The 14972-nt window shown below is 40.8% G+C and overlaps 3 protein-coding genes across 4 annotated transcripts; all 3 read right to left on the bottom strand.

Moving 5' to 3' along the window:
• Nucleotides 1-207: 207 nt before the first annotated feature.
• Nucleotides 208-5529, bottom strand: mybl2b (MYB proto-oncogene like 2b). 2 transcript variants are annotated; one of them, XM_084705602.1, is made up of 16 exons: nt 5259-5529; nt 5030-5079; nt 4260-4356; nt 4103-4174; nt 3922-4014; nt 3602-3822; nt 3283-3415; nt 3138-3200; nt 2770-2979; nt 2356-2628; nt 2136-2278; nt 1922-2021; nt 1704-1814; nt 1436-1552; nt 1211-1342; nt 208-1110 (listed from the first exon to the last, which is right to left on the bottom strand). In XM_084705602.1, the coding sequence occupies exons 2-16, from the start codon at nt 5047-5049 to the stop codon at nt 982-984; spliced, it is 1914 nt and encodes a 637-aa protein (XP_084561728.1). In that variant the 5' UTR covers nt 5050-5079; nt 5259-5529; the 3' UTR covers nt 208-981. The 2 variants fall into 2 exon arrangements, with proteins under 2 accessions (XP_084561728.1, XP_084561729.1); XM_084705603.1 differs by lacking the exon at nt 5259-5529 and having other exon boundaries at nt 5030-5252.
• Nucleotides 5530-6572: 1043 nt separating this feature from the next.
• ift52 (intraflagellar transport 52 homolog (Chlamydomonas)) lies at nt 6573-10192 on the bottom strand. Its single transcript, XM_084705604.1, has 15 exons — nt 10063-10192; nt 9844-9965; nt 9389-9538; nt 9218-9305; nt 9009-9138; nt 8811-8886; nt 8627-8698; nt 8395-8521; nt 8214-8297; nt 7995-8063; nt 7763-7917; nt 7566-7653; nt 7182-7290; nt 6925-7070; nt 6573-6841 (listed from the first exon to the last, which is right to left on the bottom strand). Exons 3-15 carry the CDS (start codon nt 9505-9507, stop codon nt 6797-6799), a joined length of 1308 nt encoding a protein of 435 aa, XP_084561730.1. The 5' UTR covers nt 9508-9538; nt 9844-9965; nt 10063-10192; the 3' UTR covers nt 6573-6796.
• An 824-nt stretch (nt 10193-11016) lies between these two features.
• acot8 (acyl-CoA thioesterase 8) lies at nt 11017-13234 on the bottom strand. Its single transcript, XM_084705413.1, has 6 exons — nt 13044-13234; nt 12451-12587; nt 12127-12352; nt 11882-12039; nt 11539-11730; nt 11017-11448 (listed from the first exon to the last, which is right to left on the bottom strand). The coding sequence occupies exons 1-6, from the start codon at nt 13205-13207 to the stop codon at nt 11333-11335; spliced, it is 993 nt and encodes a 330-aa protein (XP_084561539.1). The 5' UTR covers nt 13208-13234; the 3' UTR covers nt 11017-11332.
• Between the last annotated feature and the right edge of the window lie 1738 nt (nt 13235-14972).

The raw sequence follows: 14972 nt of genomic DNA, 5'->3' as shown, positions 1-14972 counted from the left end.
GTTCGTTTCTCATTGGTCCCCAACATCTTCTGCTGATAATAGGTGTGTTCGACTTCATGCCATTGGCTGCTTTGAGTCAGCCGGCTGCAGGCGCAGCATGAAGGTGAACACACCTAATCATTCTACAACCAACAAATCAGTCATTTCCAGATAGCTGTTTGACGAAACAAAGAAACTACAAAATTACACTAAACAATAAGTTATTTGTTTAATACATGTGCATCATGCATGTACAGTAATGTGTCCTTTGAATTCATATAACTTACCCTTGCAAGGATGGAGAACAATTATTTATTTTTGTACATTTTATCAATCATGAATAAAAAAAAACTTAGATATTTAAGTTTTGATAGACAGACCCTCCATAATTATTATATACATCACACTATACAAATATGACCAGCAGTCACTAATTCTGTTCTTGCTATACATAGATCATTTCAAAATGTATCTTAAATCTATAATTTGTAGGAGTGAAAAAACATATGTGCACTATAAGTTTTGTGATAGAAAAGGATGAGAATTGGAGAACCCCTATCTTTTCAGTCCCATTCATTATCAGTTTAACAGGTAGTTAAATCATGTGGTACTACATAAACTGTTACAATATTATCAAGTTTTAACGAATAACACATTTTATAAGAAAAGCTAGACTTGCACAACTACGTAAGCAATAGTTGACTTATTCTTATGGCCCTCAATTTCCTTTCCAAATGTTAACAGAGTGAAAAGTCTTACATTCGCATTTTGACTATAACCACTTTGTTCTAAATATCAGGGTATCTAAATATCAGGGGAAGGTTGCCTAATTTTGAGACATTCAGAAGCACAGCTGAGCATCTGTTGTACTACATTTATATACATTCTTGAACTTTTTTTCTAACAAATCCAAAATGTTAAAACTTTTTTTTTAAAGTGAAGATTATAACACATTCTAAGACAACAGAAACATCACAGTAGTGTAGAGTAGTGACCATCGGCTCAGGATAAGATGAGGGCTCTGTTGGGTGCATGGGACTTTAGTGAGCTAAGGTAGCGTCTTGCTTTCTCTGTCATTATAATCTGGTCTTTAGTCCGTCCACACACAACAGCTTCCCACGCCTGAGACATCTGAGAGAGAAAAAAAAAAAAAGAACGCATCATAATGAAATCCCACATACTAAATGTCTATCCGAATGCAGAAGGCACTTTATTGGCTCTTGATGCTTACTGGGGTTGGCGGAGCTGGACTGGGATGCATGCTGCTCTCAGAGGGATCCACAATGAAGCCCTGGTCCAACACGTTCTCCTCTCGCTTACTGCAGAACGATGACGAGTTTAGAGAGTCAGAGAGGGACTCTGCCTGGAAAAACAACAAAAGAGACACAAAATCAACATGCATAACAAATACTAGTACTAGTAGCATTACAGTACTTGTGTAATGTGCGTTATGTACCTTAACACAGGGTTTAGCCTCAAACAGTATGGACTTGTGTCTGGCAGGGAGAGTCTCATTGCAGCCAATGACATCAAGGGCAAGTGATTTGCGCACTTTCTTCATTGGAGGTCGATGCTAAATATGAGAAACTGCGTTACAGCAATCACATTGAATTACCTAAAAGTTAAGTTATTTGTGTTGCCCGTGATCTTTTCCTAAATTGCAATCCGAAGCAAAGAAATAATGCTCCTGATTTTGATGGGGACTTGCTTCTGTTGTCACTCACCACCTGTTTCCGTCTCTGCTCAGGGGGTGTGTCACCCACCACAGTCAGTGTAATGCCAGCCTCTCTGAGAAGGACCTCCTTCAAATCCTCTTCTAAATTAGGAGTCTGGGGCTAGGGACACGATTAGAAAGAAAAACACCATCAGAAGGAAGGTGTACATATCACAGTCAAATGTTCTGACCCTCCAGATATCCTGGCAATGGTATAGAGGGACCTACCAAAGGTTGCAAGGGACCATACTTTTCCATGGCATTTTTGAATGGTGTTGGAGTTCGAGGAGTAGTGTATAGATCAGACTTATGGTTCGGTGTGACAAACCTGGTACAAAAATATATTATTATATAAAATTATTAGAAGAAATAATAGGAAAACAGTTTGTTCCCTATAATAAAGAGGAATTTGAGGACTAATGGGTCAAATGAGAACACGTACACAGAGTTCTCTTTCTGGGTAAGTGGAGTCTTGTCACGGTGCAATGGTGTAGTAACCGTGGCCTTCTGACTGCATACTGGTGTGGACGTGAGTGACGGATTCTCCAGGTCAAAGGTGTCTTGCTTGGTCCACATGTTGAAGAACTAAAAAATGCACAGTCTTTAGATAATGAAGAAAATAAAATTCACTGTCTTCTATAGTGTATTTTAAGAACTGTTACCTGTGAGGGAGAGAAGGGAAGGATCTTGACCGGTGTGTTTTTGGGGGTCATGGAGTTAGTGGAGTCAGGAGATAGGGCAATGCGACGGCGACTTCGGCGGGTCAGTATGGAGGGGGGTGTCACACCACCAGGCGAGATAGGAATCAGTTCTCCACGATTTCCCTTACTTAACTCTTGAAGTGCACTACCTTCCAAACGGAACTGGTGTCTCTCTGGGCTCTGACTCTCCTCAGCGAGATCAAAGGCTGCCAGGTTACACCACACATCCGGGTCCTGACGAGAAACAGAAAACATCGAGTATTTAATATCATGGAGGGTCTGCAAACACGTGTATGAAAGTACCACATGCAAATTAAAATGACATTCAATTGCCTTTCCTATAGGCTGAAGAATGATCGTATTCAGAGTTCTTACCCCATCCAGCATATCCATGACCTCCTTTAAGGCAGGGCCTGTAGGAGAGAGGAAGCCTGAACTATCCACCACCCAGGTGGTATTCATCTCTCCCGTGGAATCAGAGTCACTTTTGGGGCCACCTCCATCCTTTGACTGCTGGGGAGAAAAAATCCTGAGGGAACCTGCTTCTCTTGGCAAATCTGTTACAGCAGCTGAGTCAGAAATCTCCTGTTGGACGTGAGAAAAACAAATCAATTTGGAAATGTACAGGTCAACAAACGTAAGGCCCTTGCTGAAATGTTGGACCCAAATGCCCATCACATAACACTTAATGCCAAACAGGAGACGTTACACTCCAACTATGTCCACACTGACTGCCTTCTCACCTGCAGTGTCGTTTCTTGACCCGAGTCCCTGTCCATCATGCAGCCGTCACTGCTGTGATCCATCTGTATATAGCTTGCATTAAAAACTTGACAACAATTGTCAGTGGTCTTTGGTGAGGACAACATGCATGCAATATCAACGTACCTGTATGTCTTTACTGGTACAAGCAATGAACTCTTCATGTTCCTTAGGATGACACACAACCCCAGAATAGAAGCCCATCTCCACTTTGCGCTTGATGGTAGAGTTCCAGTGGTTCTTCACAGCATTATCGGTTCTGTAGAGATATGTGTTCAGTTTTCACATTACAGCTGACTAAGTCATATGTCTGGGGTTGGAACAATAGGACCAGAGTATATTCATCAAATATATACATGTTGTAACCCAAAGCCCCATTCTAATCGCACCAACAACAAAGATAACATATTTTGAGTGATACTCCAGCACCAGTTAAAGCATCTACCTTCCTGGAAGCAGCTTGGCTATCTCAGCCCAGCGGTTCCCCAGTGTGCAGTGGGCCTTGTAGATGATGAGGTCTTCCTCGGCTGTCCAAGAGGACTTCTTCACGTCAGGGTTGAGGTGGTTGTGCCAGCGCTCTCTGCACTGTTTCCCTAGCCTGCCCTTAAGATGTTTGGCCACTATAGCCCACTGCTTGTTCCCATACATGTTCACTAGTTCGATGACCTGTGTGGAAGTATTCAGAAGGTTTATCAATGCATCTGGATAACTGGGAAAACTGACTAGATAGATGCTAGCACAAATGATGGGTCAAATGGAAAGCACCTTGTCATCTTCTTCTTTGGTCCAAGGCCCTTTGACCAGATCTGGATCCAGAACTTTGAACCAGCGGAGCTGACACTGATGTTCTGTGCGATTCTGAGAAGGAGTACATATGCTTTTTAACAAAAAACAGTTGCAATTTAATTTTGAAAAGATATTGCAGAGAAGGACTAGAGGAACTCACCGGTAAAAAGCTGGCTATATATTTCCAGTCATTTGGACCCCGGCTTTGAACTAAAGCTTTCAGATTATCATCCTGAGCAAAACACAAGAGACATTTTAATGTTTGGCTAGTGGATCGTGGACAACTAATAACTATTGCAAATATTATTGAAACTCACCTCCTCCTGTGTCCATTTCACCTTCACTTTCCCATAGTCTCTCTGTTCTGCCACATCAGAGTCTGTATCCTGACACATAGCTTCCTCCCCATCATCTCTGTTCAGAGAAGATGAACGGGTTAAGTGGAGAGCACGAGTGCAGAACAAGACGCAGATTCAATTCCCCCTCCATATGTAGCTTTAGATAAAGAGGCTGCTAAATACATACATGACTTATTAACAATCACAAGAAAAATACTTGGAAAGTACTTGGCTTAAGTTGTATTTGCATTTTAGGCAATTCAATGTTGTAGCTGTGTGTATGATACAGCAATGTACAATTATAGCACATCATTAGATTGCCTAGACTGCACGAAAAACTGGATTTGGACGAGTAAGCTAGGGCTTGTCACTACATTCAAGTTGAGCTAGTATTAGCCAGTTTAGAGCTATTCAACCGGCTAACCATGCAAAGTGGGCTTATTATTAAATAGTTATATTATTTTGCTAGCTTTGCAGACAATATGCACATGGAACTAAGCTTGCTATGTTTCTAAAATAATATTAAATTCAACATTAGAAGCCATCTAGTTGAGTTTTACAAGTCAACAGCTTTGCTAAAAAGGCGGCAGTCTTGAGACATGTAGCCAGCAAGCTAACCAGCCAATAGTCGAGTTAAATGATTGCTGCCAGCAGACACTAAACATAATATCTAGACACCAACCACTGTATAAATACAATCAAATTAGTTGATGCGAAATAAAGAGCGTAAGGCATGACTATCAACTTACCCGCGCGACCACCAAGACATTTCCCTCCCTAGTCTGTGATACAGTTTTACCTGGAAGAGACGATGATGATATCGTTTGCAATCTAGCTAGTTGAATACTAAATTAGTCAGACAAATATTTCCCCTGGCATGTAACTTCAATACAACAAAACCGCCAATAGTACGTTTGTTATCTGACTGGTTGTATAAAAAAAAACATGCATGCGTTTAAGATGCTACAAAGTACAAACCAGCTTCTGTCTATCTGGACTGGAGCTTGCGTTGTTGTTAAGAGTCCCCGCTCAAGTTTCTATCTCGCGCGCTTCTCTTCTCACAGTCTCGCAGTGAGTCCCGTGATGACGTAAGAGTGCGTAAGCAGTGGCAGCCTCAAGAGTGTATGGCTGCAGCCTACAGCCTCCCGTCTCATGCCCTCCCGCCTCGCTAAATTCCATTCCGCAAATATGCTCCTCTTCAACCATGCGTCACATCAGGAGTAATTTAATTGGCAACGCCGCCTATTGACAGGTGTGATCATTAGCAAGCTCCATAAATCAGCTGTGTTAATTGAAATAACTAATCACAGAAAATATGGACAGGGAGTTAGTCAGTGCTGGTAAGAAACTCAAATGAATTTCCTCTGTAGCAACTACGAAACTACACGATGATGGGGTTTTAATGTTTGATTTTTAATTTCACAGATATATCCAGCTTTCAGTTGGCATCGCCATCAGAACTTGACCGAGGTTTCTGTGTTAATCAAAGTTCATCTGTGTATGATCTATCACTGGAGGGTTCAGTATCCATACCTTCCCATGAAATCGTGTGTGAATACTCTGAGACCAAACCCTCATTAACTACCATCCGTGATCCATTCAATACTATGTCACCTTCTCAGGCATCCAACACGAACACAATGTCGATGGAGGAAACCCGAACCCCGATAACTATACCTGCACAGTCCTCTACTCCCTGTATGTTCCTCCAAAAAACAAGTTCACCTGACAAATTGTGTGTTGGCTCCACAGCTTCAAATGTATCCTGGGAGTTTTCTTTTATCAAAACAGACATCAACAACCCTCAACTCACCTTGGGGTCTAGCACACTGGAATCCACCTGGAGTCCCAAATATATATCTGGCTCTGCTTCCACCTCTCTCGCTGAACTTCCCTCCCTGATATGGTCTGGCACATCACAGCACATTAATGGCACAGATGAGTATCAGAAGTCATGGAGCGAGGACTCTGTGGGTTCCAGCCAGACATCATGTGGGTCTGCACCAGTAGCTGAGGAATGTTGGCAGAAACAAACCTCCAGCCCTGCTTGTGTGGATAATAAAGACAAAACGGACATGTGACTGCAGGAATAACTAAGGTATGGTTCTCAAATTGAGTTGTCTATAGTACCCTTTTTATATCTCCCTTTTGGGGCTTTGCCATTGGCTTTCAATATAAGTTTTTATTTAACTTTTGCAGACATGGGACAAGCCAGAAGACCGCCACTCTGAACTGTATTTTATAAACATTTAATTAACTTGACAAATAAAGTTTTTTTACTGTGAAAATAATGTGTCTGGAATATTTTCATTAGATAATCACTTTTATTACAAATGTGTACATTTCTGTAATGATGACATACTTTACAAAGATGTGAAAGGCCTTTTATAAGATGGTAGTCTTAAACACAAATTGATTGCAAACACAACTCTCATATAACGAGTTCAATGGAATGATGTAAATACAAATCTAGAAATAAATACATTGTACAAAACGCACTGACTTGAAGTGGCCAATCAATATGGGGAGAATCTTGTTTCTGTTGTGTCAATATCATGTTCCTGTAAAGAAAGGACAACCATTTTTAAAACAATTAAACTTGGTAAAACCAACCATTAAGTTTTGTTTCGTTGGTTTAACTTGCCTGATTGAGTTTCTTGAACTCCACAACCTGGAAAAAGATGTGCTCCAAAATATGTTTGGCATCTCTCTGCTCTTTGTCCAACTTTGCAGTCACACCCAGGATGTCTCCACATTTTCGCACATAGAACTCTAGGTCATCATCTGTGCCTAAGGGAACATTACACATCGTCTATTAACATAGCTAGTTTGTATCAAGTGTTGTGACAAATACAACACGTTATAGAAATGGGATGTGATGGAAGACAGTCAAACACTTACATTTATTTGAGAGCTGTGCCAAACGCACTTTCTCAGAGGAGAATGTTTCGTCAAGGTCAAACAAGTCGAGCATTGGAGGTGGAAGGTCTCTGAATGCAGGTGGGAAAACCTGCTCAATGAAACCAATATGTGCACACAAAGATCAACAAGTCTTACAAGTGTTTGAAGAACATCTAAAATCACTTAAGAAGTGTAGAGAGATGAATACTTGCACAAACAAATTAGGCAGTAAACAGACTATCTCGCAAAAGAGACAGTTTGGACAGCATTTGAAAAAGACATGCATCCTGTTTATGACACCACTGATACTTACACTGTTTTTACATTTACTCCCAGGCTTTTTTCATTTAGGAATTAAGCTTAGGAGGCAGAGGTAGAACTTACAGCAGGCTGCAGCTGGGGAAGAGGAGTCTCAAACTGAGGCTGAATTAACTGGAGTGGCTCGTGTTTCACATTCAGCTGCTTATAAGCACTGCAGGGATGAGAAGCACACAAGAACATGTCTGCAACTGGTAGTTTGTTCTCGAAAACATGGAATGAAACTGGGTTTATTCACAAAGTGGTATGTGAATGTCTCTCACCCAATTACTTGGGGCAAAGTGTTTGTGGATAACTGGAGCAGTGACATATCGAAAAGGGAGGTGAAGTCTCTGGGGTTTTCATCTCCCTCTTGCAAGCACACTCTGAGTCTCTCTGACAGGCAGCCAGTGTCTGGTAGCATGGTGTAATCTGTAATCTAGACAAACCACAGTAGGGTCTGTTTAATTGAAATGGAAATACTAAAACTGCCGTTCCAAATGTGTGCCTGCGTACCTCAGGGTCCTCTGCATCTATCTGGTTCAGTTGAATGTTGTCAGTCATGAGCCACTGGAACACCACATCCTGCATGATGCAAAAAGCATTGTGAATTAAAAATAATACTAAAGACTTGCATAGAGCAAAGCAGATACATTTCAGGTTTTATCAGCCTCAAAAGGATCCCAGTTTTATATCTATAAGTGTGCACTCCTATGTTTCTTAACCAGCACTAACCATTATTTTACTGTTCTCCTCCTTATCCAGGTACTGGTCACTGAACATGTGGCAGGACCCCAGCACTGCCAACTTGCCCGCCTCCTTCATAATGAAAGAAACATTTTAATTTTAATGTACAATAATGTATACTATAGTCTTACTGTTCAGAAGTGAAAGACAAATTGGATTGTGTCCTCACTTTGACTTGATGGAAGGCCAGGACAGGCCTGTTGAGAGGAAAGCACACAGAGCCTGTGGATAGAACAGCAACAGCAGGCTTCATCACAGCCAGGGTAGCGCCGTATGGGTACACAAAAGTCAGAGCCCTGTACAAGGACACAAGTACTATTATAAGGGTGTAATGGGTAGAATTAGTTGAACCCAAACAGAACAGAAACTTGAGCATGATCATATATAGGAGGGGAACTTACTGTGCATTGTTGCCAGCACTTTCATCATCAATGACTCCAGTTACCACTTTGCCTGCAGCCCGACTGATCTCTCTAAAGAAAACATAGTTACAGAAAGGCTGAAAACATCCATCCATATTTTGTAAGTGACTGGTTACACAACCTAGTATTTCATCTAGATTAACAATAGCTAGTTGTAACTAACCTGTTAAGCACACCATTGGACACAAGTGCTTCTTTTGGGTGGAAATACTTGTAATATACATTTCTTACCACAGCATCTGCATTATTTATAAAGGAAATATTAAATTATACAGCTGTTACAACCCTCAATAAAAACAATATTAAGAGGTGATTATTAGGATAAATAACAGTTTAACTTTATCCAGTATACTATACGTACCATTGTTGACCAGTATCCCGAATTCTTCGAGCAGGAAGTTAATATTAGTGTCATACTTCATCTCCCCCCCTTCACCAAGCATCACAAGAACATTTCCTCCTCCATCCAAGAATTGCTTAAGAACCTCCAACTGAAATTATATCGATATACAGTGTCTCATACGAGAAAACATAACTGTACTGATGGTTTAAGTGGAACAGGTAGCCTACCTCGGAAGCTGTGAACTTTTCCCTTGGTCCTGCCGTGATCCACAACTTCACACCATTTAATTTCTCCAAAGACAACTCCTCCTTTATACTTAACATGATAAAAGGGGAAATGCTTAACGGATTTAACAGCAGCACACCAGAGTAACAATATAATAGGGACATGGTGCCTACCTATGAATCTTCCACTGCGCCCTCAGACGCTTCTGCACTGACTTGTATCCATTGTTGATGGTGAACAACTCTCTCTTGGATGCATTGAAAACAACACTGTTGCGCTGCTCACTGTCCATTTACGCTTTATTTGTTTTACCACATTTAAACCTGGAAAACAGACAAGGCTATAACTGTACAGCAGCACAATCCTATGTTGTCGGTTAACTTTACGTGGTTATCTATAGCTACTACTACTGAGTGATGTACTGTATAACGCTAAGTAGACTAGCTAGGCTAACTAGAAAGTATAGCTAGCCAGCGCACATTTGGCCTACACAATTAATGCTACTTGATGCAACATGGACAATATATGGCTCAGTTGTGTTGCGTTAAAATTGAGATTTTCTTAGACTATCAGATATTGTTATACATTAGTTTTGCTTAAAATGCGCTAGCTAACTAAACTACATTACCTCTGAAGATTCTTAGCTTCTGTTCACTAGCACATTGGGGTGCATTGTGGGTATACATTTCTCTCCCATAGCAACGGTAGAAACTGTCTTGTACGAATACAGACTCTACGCCGTTGTTTAGCCTACACATTTGAAAGATTTATAATACGTACAAGTAAGGACACATCGACCACAATTATTAGTCCAATGTATTTTACACAAATAAAGAACTTGAAACACCTCAAATCACGACGTTTGTGGAAAATGTATTAGGCAGTATATTTCATTATAATCACGGTGCTGCCAGAGCCTGTTTAAGGAGAGCCTTGCCACTCCCTATTAAGCCCCATTGTACCGAATTTGGCTGCAGTTCCACCAAAGTTCCACTAGGGGTGATCGCGAGCGAGTGCATGTTGAATGAGAGTCTATGGAGCTAAACGGCTAAATTTGTCTCTTTCGCCTGATTGTCGTTGAGAAATCTCCGATTTGATTGTAGTTTTTGCATGTTCAACATGGATTATAGGTCGAAAGTTGAATGAACGATTACTTATGTCCTTTTGATTTGTTACAGGGTGAGTCGTTGTTGCCCATAAAACGCTAGCATTCTGCTAATGAATGCTGATTGGTTAGTGAAGGACTGATACGACCAGAGCTCCCGCTTGATGGCATCCGAAGCGGAATCAGAATGTCAGAGCATTAGCAACATTAGCAACAACATTAGCAAGCCAAAACTCTTTCTAGCATGTGTATTGACAGGGAGAGCCTAACCTGTCAGCTGTGTTGTCGATGCCCTGAGAGAAAAAAGTAAGTGACCAGAGCTTGCCGTAAAGCAGTAGCTCTGGCCGTACGATGTGTATGACGTCAATGACATTTTCAAAAGCTTTTTAGAACAGAAAGGCAACTTTAAAACAATCTAAAAGCCAGCAGTGTGTATTATTTTTGCCTCCCCTTTCGAATTCAGAATTCAAATAACTAGACAAAAATTACATCCTGAGAAAAGTGGATTTTGAGGGGTACCGCTCCATAGACCTCCATTCATTCTGCACTCGCTCGTTAGCGCCCTCACATGGAACTTCAACCAGTTCAGAACCCGGAAGTTTCCCGAGAGTGGCAGTTCTCTCTATATTAGACATTCTCTGGTGCTGCCCTAACTGCTAAGGACTTTGTCATTTACTGAAGAGTATTAGAAGAACCTCAATATAAATTCTTTATTTATTGATAATCCTACTGGATTAGAATTCAGACACAATAGAATGACAACATAACATAAGGACCAGCGTTTGGACCAGTGTTTGTCTGAAGATTACTGGATTTTGCATGGAAGAGCTCTTACAATATACCCAATTACATAATCTCATGAATGATACATCAGCTACCACTGGCGTGACTACGAGCACAGTCAAAATTAGTCCTCAAAACTATAATTATTACATTATTATAAATTACATCACTTTATCAAGCTGAAATGCATAAATATTATCTACAATTAAAATGTTCTTGTCTTAAAAACTCAGAGTTGACTCTGTGGAGCTGATTTTACTCGTAGAACCCCTTCCTGTGCACAGGAGGCAGCCAACACCCCATCTCTCCTCCACAGACGTCCCTGAACTAGTCCTCTGCTGCCCCCTGTAGGATAAAACATTCTATTATAGGACAATCTGTGAAAGAAAAGTTTAGCAATGGACAGATCTTGACGTAAACATACTGTAAACCCACCTGCCCATGGACTCTCACACTCATACAACATCCACTCATCTGCCCGGAAGGTGCTATGGAACCACATGGCATGGTCCAGAGAGGCAGAGAACTGGGCCTTGTGTTGTGGGTAAGGCATCAGTGCGGTGCCCAGAAAAGAGTAGTCTGATACATATGCAGCAACACAGCAGTGCAGCTTCATGTTGCCTTTACCTAGAGAAAAATAAGAACAATATGAGTCCAGTGTTCATTAAGTCAGCCAAACCTCCTTCACAGTTTCCCCTTGCATGATGCTTGGTGACATCATCTCATATTACATTTAGGATGCACAGCACAGCGCACACAAACACCAACTCCATTTTACCAATATGTCCTCGTGCCCGCACCCAGAACAGCTTCTTTGGTTCCATGGCTAAACGTCGGTACAAGTCTGGTGGGTTGACAGGTTTTATTTCAATTGGGACCTCATCAGCCAATAGTTTGTTGAGTCCTTGTTTTGCATTCTCAGCCAGGTCTGGATTACTGTAAAGTACCATTCAGCTCTTTTATTTTTTGTCAAATCATTAAAAAAAGAAAAGCTCTGGCTTTGTGAATAGTATGATACATTACCTGAGGTAATGCTGAATGAGTTCCTCCATTGTGAGCAACTCTTCAGGCTGGGGAACGGTGGGCATGGTAAACTGGTGTTCTACGGGACTAGGCTGTTGCATGTGAAAGGAGGCCTGGCAGATCAAAATAGGTTTCCCATGCTGGATTGCCTTCACAGATCGCACAGAGAAACTTCGACCATCTCGTGTACGTTCTACCTGGTACAACACCGGAATCTTAGGGTCTCCTACAAAATCACAAAACAATTACAGATCCGTGTTACTAATTGCTTTATGATTATTGGGAGCTCAAATGAGCTGTAATCAAGTAAGGGTGAAACCTCACCTGCTCGTACAAAGTAGCAGTGAAGGGAATGTGCAAAGACATTTTCACTGACAGATTCAGCAGCTGCCACAAGGGCTTGACCAATAATCTGTCCCCCAAATAGACGAAGGGTGCGGGGTACCCAATGGTGCTTTCCTCTGCAGATAATACCCACATGTATATTGTTATTGTTAGACTTAATTACATTTTTATATGATACACTTAGTGTATCAGAATGAATTTCTTTAACTACCCTGTTACTGTAAAGATGTGTAGTGGTGTTATGCCTTGAATTTCATCTGCTGATCTTAATTGTGTCTCTAGTGTTAGCTAGCTAGTGAATTTAACAGCAAAAAATGCGCACAGTATATTTCCACATGGTATCAAGGTTGTAAACTGAACAAAGACTACTGAAATGCATGTAGGGTTTTGGGCAGCTATACTAGCTACCTACGTCAATAAGCTAGCTCTAGCCAGAGCCATAGAGAGAAATGGCTCTGGCTCTAGCGACCTACTATTAGTGAAAGAAGAAGACTTCTTTACTCTTTGGTCTTACTGTATTATTACTGAAGTCTCGACAGGTGGGTAGCCTAGCTGGCTAGCTATTTACGCACCTGTAAAGGTCTGTGTCAAGCTTTTCCAAATTTAAAACGCTAGTGACCAACACACTTCTGAGATCTTGCGTTACTTTGTCATCATCAGAAACAATCATACTATTTTCAATATTAGTCGCAATTGTATCACTTTTTGAATCTTTGCTTTCTGTGTCCGTAGTCATGTTTATAGTCAGTGAAGTTCTTTTCGAACTTCTTCTGATGTCTTCTGATTGTTGAAATTATGTCAGATTTCAACTAAGGGGTGCATCATTGCCACCTTCTGTTTGGGAGTGTGAGTTGAATGTGCTTGGAAAGACAATCACTACTTCAATGGTTAATTGGCAAAAATGGTTTAAATGAAATAGCAGAAGGATGTTTGTCATTAACATTTTGTACTGGGTCGGGAACTGATAAAGCAAATCCCCATCAACCTTGTGGTTTGACGCATCATCAGTGAACAAAGAACATGTCTTGATTGAAAAATTAGAAATGTGTAGGAATACAAAACAACAGTCACGGGCGACATAGAGCCATCCAACAACCTTATAAGGGCTTCTATTGCTAAATATGAAGCAGCTGTCCGCAATACATCGACACAATTCGTGAGCGCGCTTTTGAATGCACACCACCAATGCAGAGAGGAGCGCGCACTTCCAATGGGTTTTCCCGAGCATTCCCTCTTGGGTACCATGAGCTGCAGCAGTCCAACCTAATTCAATCTGTACTACTACTGGATACACGTAACCTTGGCTGACGCTGGAAACGTTATCAATATTTCATTTAGAAATAATTGTATTATATCTACATGGCTACATCGGATGAGGATTGTGTGTTGCAGAGGGGTAGATCTCAAAGTGACCCAAGCATCATCACGGAGGCTCGTATCAGTGAGGCGCACAGAGCAGGTAAACCTCATTGAATGATCTATTATTACTGTTCAATTTATGTTGTCTGAAATTGGTGTTAGCCTATTAATGCTATGTTTCTTCTGGGTTATAGCTGTCACGCGCTTAGTTCACGGATTGTCATGCATCAAACGTAGTGTACCACTTGACCACACTGAAAAGGCCACCCCCGTAAAAAAAAAAAAAAAAATAGATGCAAAAAGCTAAAAATCGTTAATAATGACATACATTTATTTTGTACACATAATACAGGCTGAAGCGACATGGAAATGATTGCATATGCTGGTCTGCATAGCATCTCAGATGAACCTGAGATGACACATTAGGCAAAATGATTATACTATCAAAGAAAAACATAATGTACATCTCCCATGTCTTTTGCTCTGTAAAGTTGGCAAAAATGGTGCCACTAATTTCTCAATTTGAGTGTACAAAAAACCCATCAGTGTTCAGTCAATTGATTGACATAATTTGCAGACAATATTGCATTACTGAAACGGAAGGTTAAGTCTATATTTTTTCTTTCATAATCATCAACCATATGCTCACTCACTGCCCTGCATCCTTTTTGAGAACACACCCTTGAGAACATATTACACTCTGATGGACAAATGAGTGCCTTAAATGTGTCATCACACTGAATTGAGTGTAGTGAAGAGAAGCTGATGACAGTGCTCGTTGTGTATTTAGTTGTTTCTATGGTGACAGAAAGGGCTGAGCCCAGCACTTGGAACCCCCACTGTAAGATGAGATAGTGTTTATCTGGCTACTTCAGTGGTGAATCTTTCCCCTTTACACTTGTGTCCTATGTAGTCTTGAGTATGTCAACTTTGAACATGTAAACATTACACAATGTGAGTTCATGTTCATTGGCTTTTCATTTCCATGGTAATATTCTGCATGAGAGCAAAGTGGTTATGCAGAGTGATTACAAATTTGGCATTATTATTTCTTCTTTAACATTGTTGCTAAAGCAATAATCAAACCCCAATGTTAAGAGAGTGCTGGGCAACCAAAAGATCAATACATGACCATAAGCAGC

Source organism: Hypomesus nipponensis, chromosome 9 (assembly GCF_054491055.1).
Source record: "Hypomesus nipponensis isolate SF chromosome 9, ASM5449105v1, whole genome shotgun sequence".
Lineage (NCBI taxonomy): Eukaryota > Metazoa > Chordata > Actinopteri > Osmeriformes > Osmeridae > Hypomesus > Hypomesus nipponensis.
The sequence above is the reverse complement of the archived record's forward strand: the minus strand, read 5'-3'. Positions and strand labels throughout refer to the sequence as shown.

Excerpts from the sequence above, each read along its gene's own strand:
- mybl2b (XM_084705602.1), bottom strand. The coding sequence starts at position 5,049 with ATGTCTTGGTGGTCGCGCGG. Across the intron at positions 2,279-2,355 it reads TTCCCTTCTCTCCCTCACAG|TTCTTCAACATGTGGACCAA; the intron begins GTAACAGTTCTT and ends TGCATTTTTTAG. Across the intron at positions 1,111-1,210 it reads GTCCAGCTCCGCCAACCCCA|ATGTCTCAGGCGTGGGAAGC; the intron begins GTAAGCATCAAG and ends TTTCTCTCTCAG.
- ift52 (XM_084705604.1), bottom strand. The coding sequence starts at position 9,507 with ATGGACAGTGAGCAGCGCAACAGTGTTGTTTTCAATGCATCCAAGAGA. Across the intron at positions 8,699-8,810 it reads TCCAATGGTGTGCTTAACAG|AGAGATCAGTCGGGCTGCAG; the intron begins GTTAGTTACAAC and ends TGTTTTCTTTAG. Across the intron at positions 8,522-8,626 it reads AGTGCTGGCAACAATGCACA|GGCTCTGACTTTTGTGTACC; the intron begins GTAAGTTCCCCT and ends GTCCTTGTACAG.
- acot8 (XM_084705413.1), bottom strand. The coding sequence starts at position 13,207 with ATGACTACGGACACAGAAAGCAAAGATTCAAAAAGTGATACAATTGCG. Across the intron at positions 12,588-13,043 it reads CTTGACACAGACCTTTACAG|AGGAAAGCACCATTGGGTAC; the intron begins GTGCGTAAATAG and ends TATTATCTGCAG. Across the intron at positions 11,731-11,881 it reads GCGGGCACGAGGACATATTG|GTAAAGGCAACATGAAGCTG; the intron begins GTAAAATGGAGT and ends ATTTTTCTCTAG.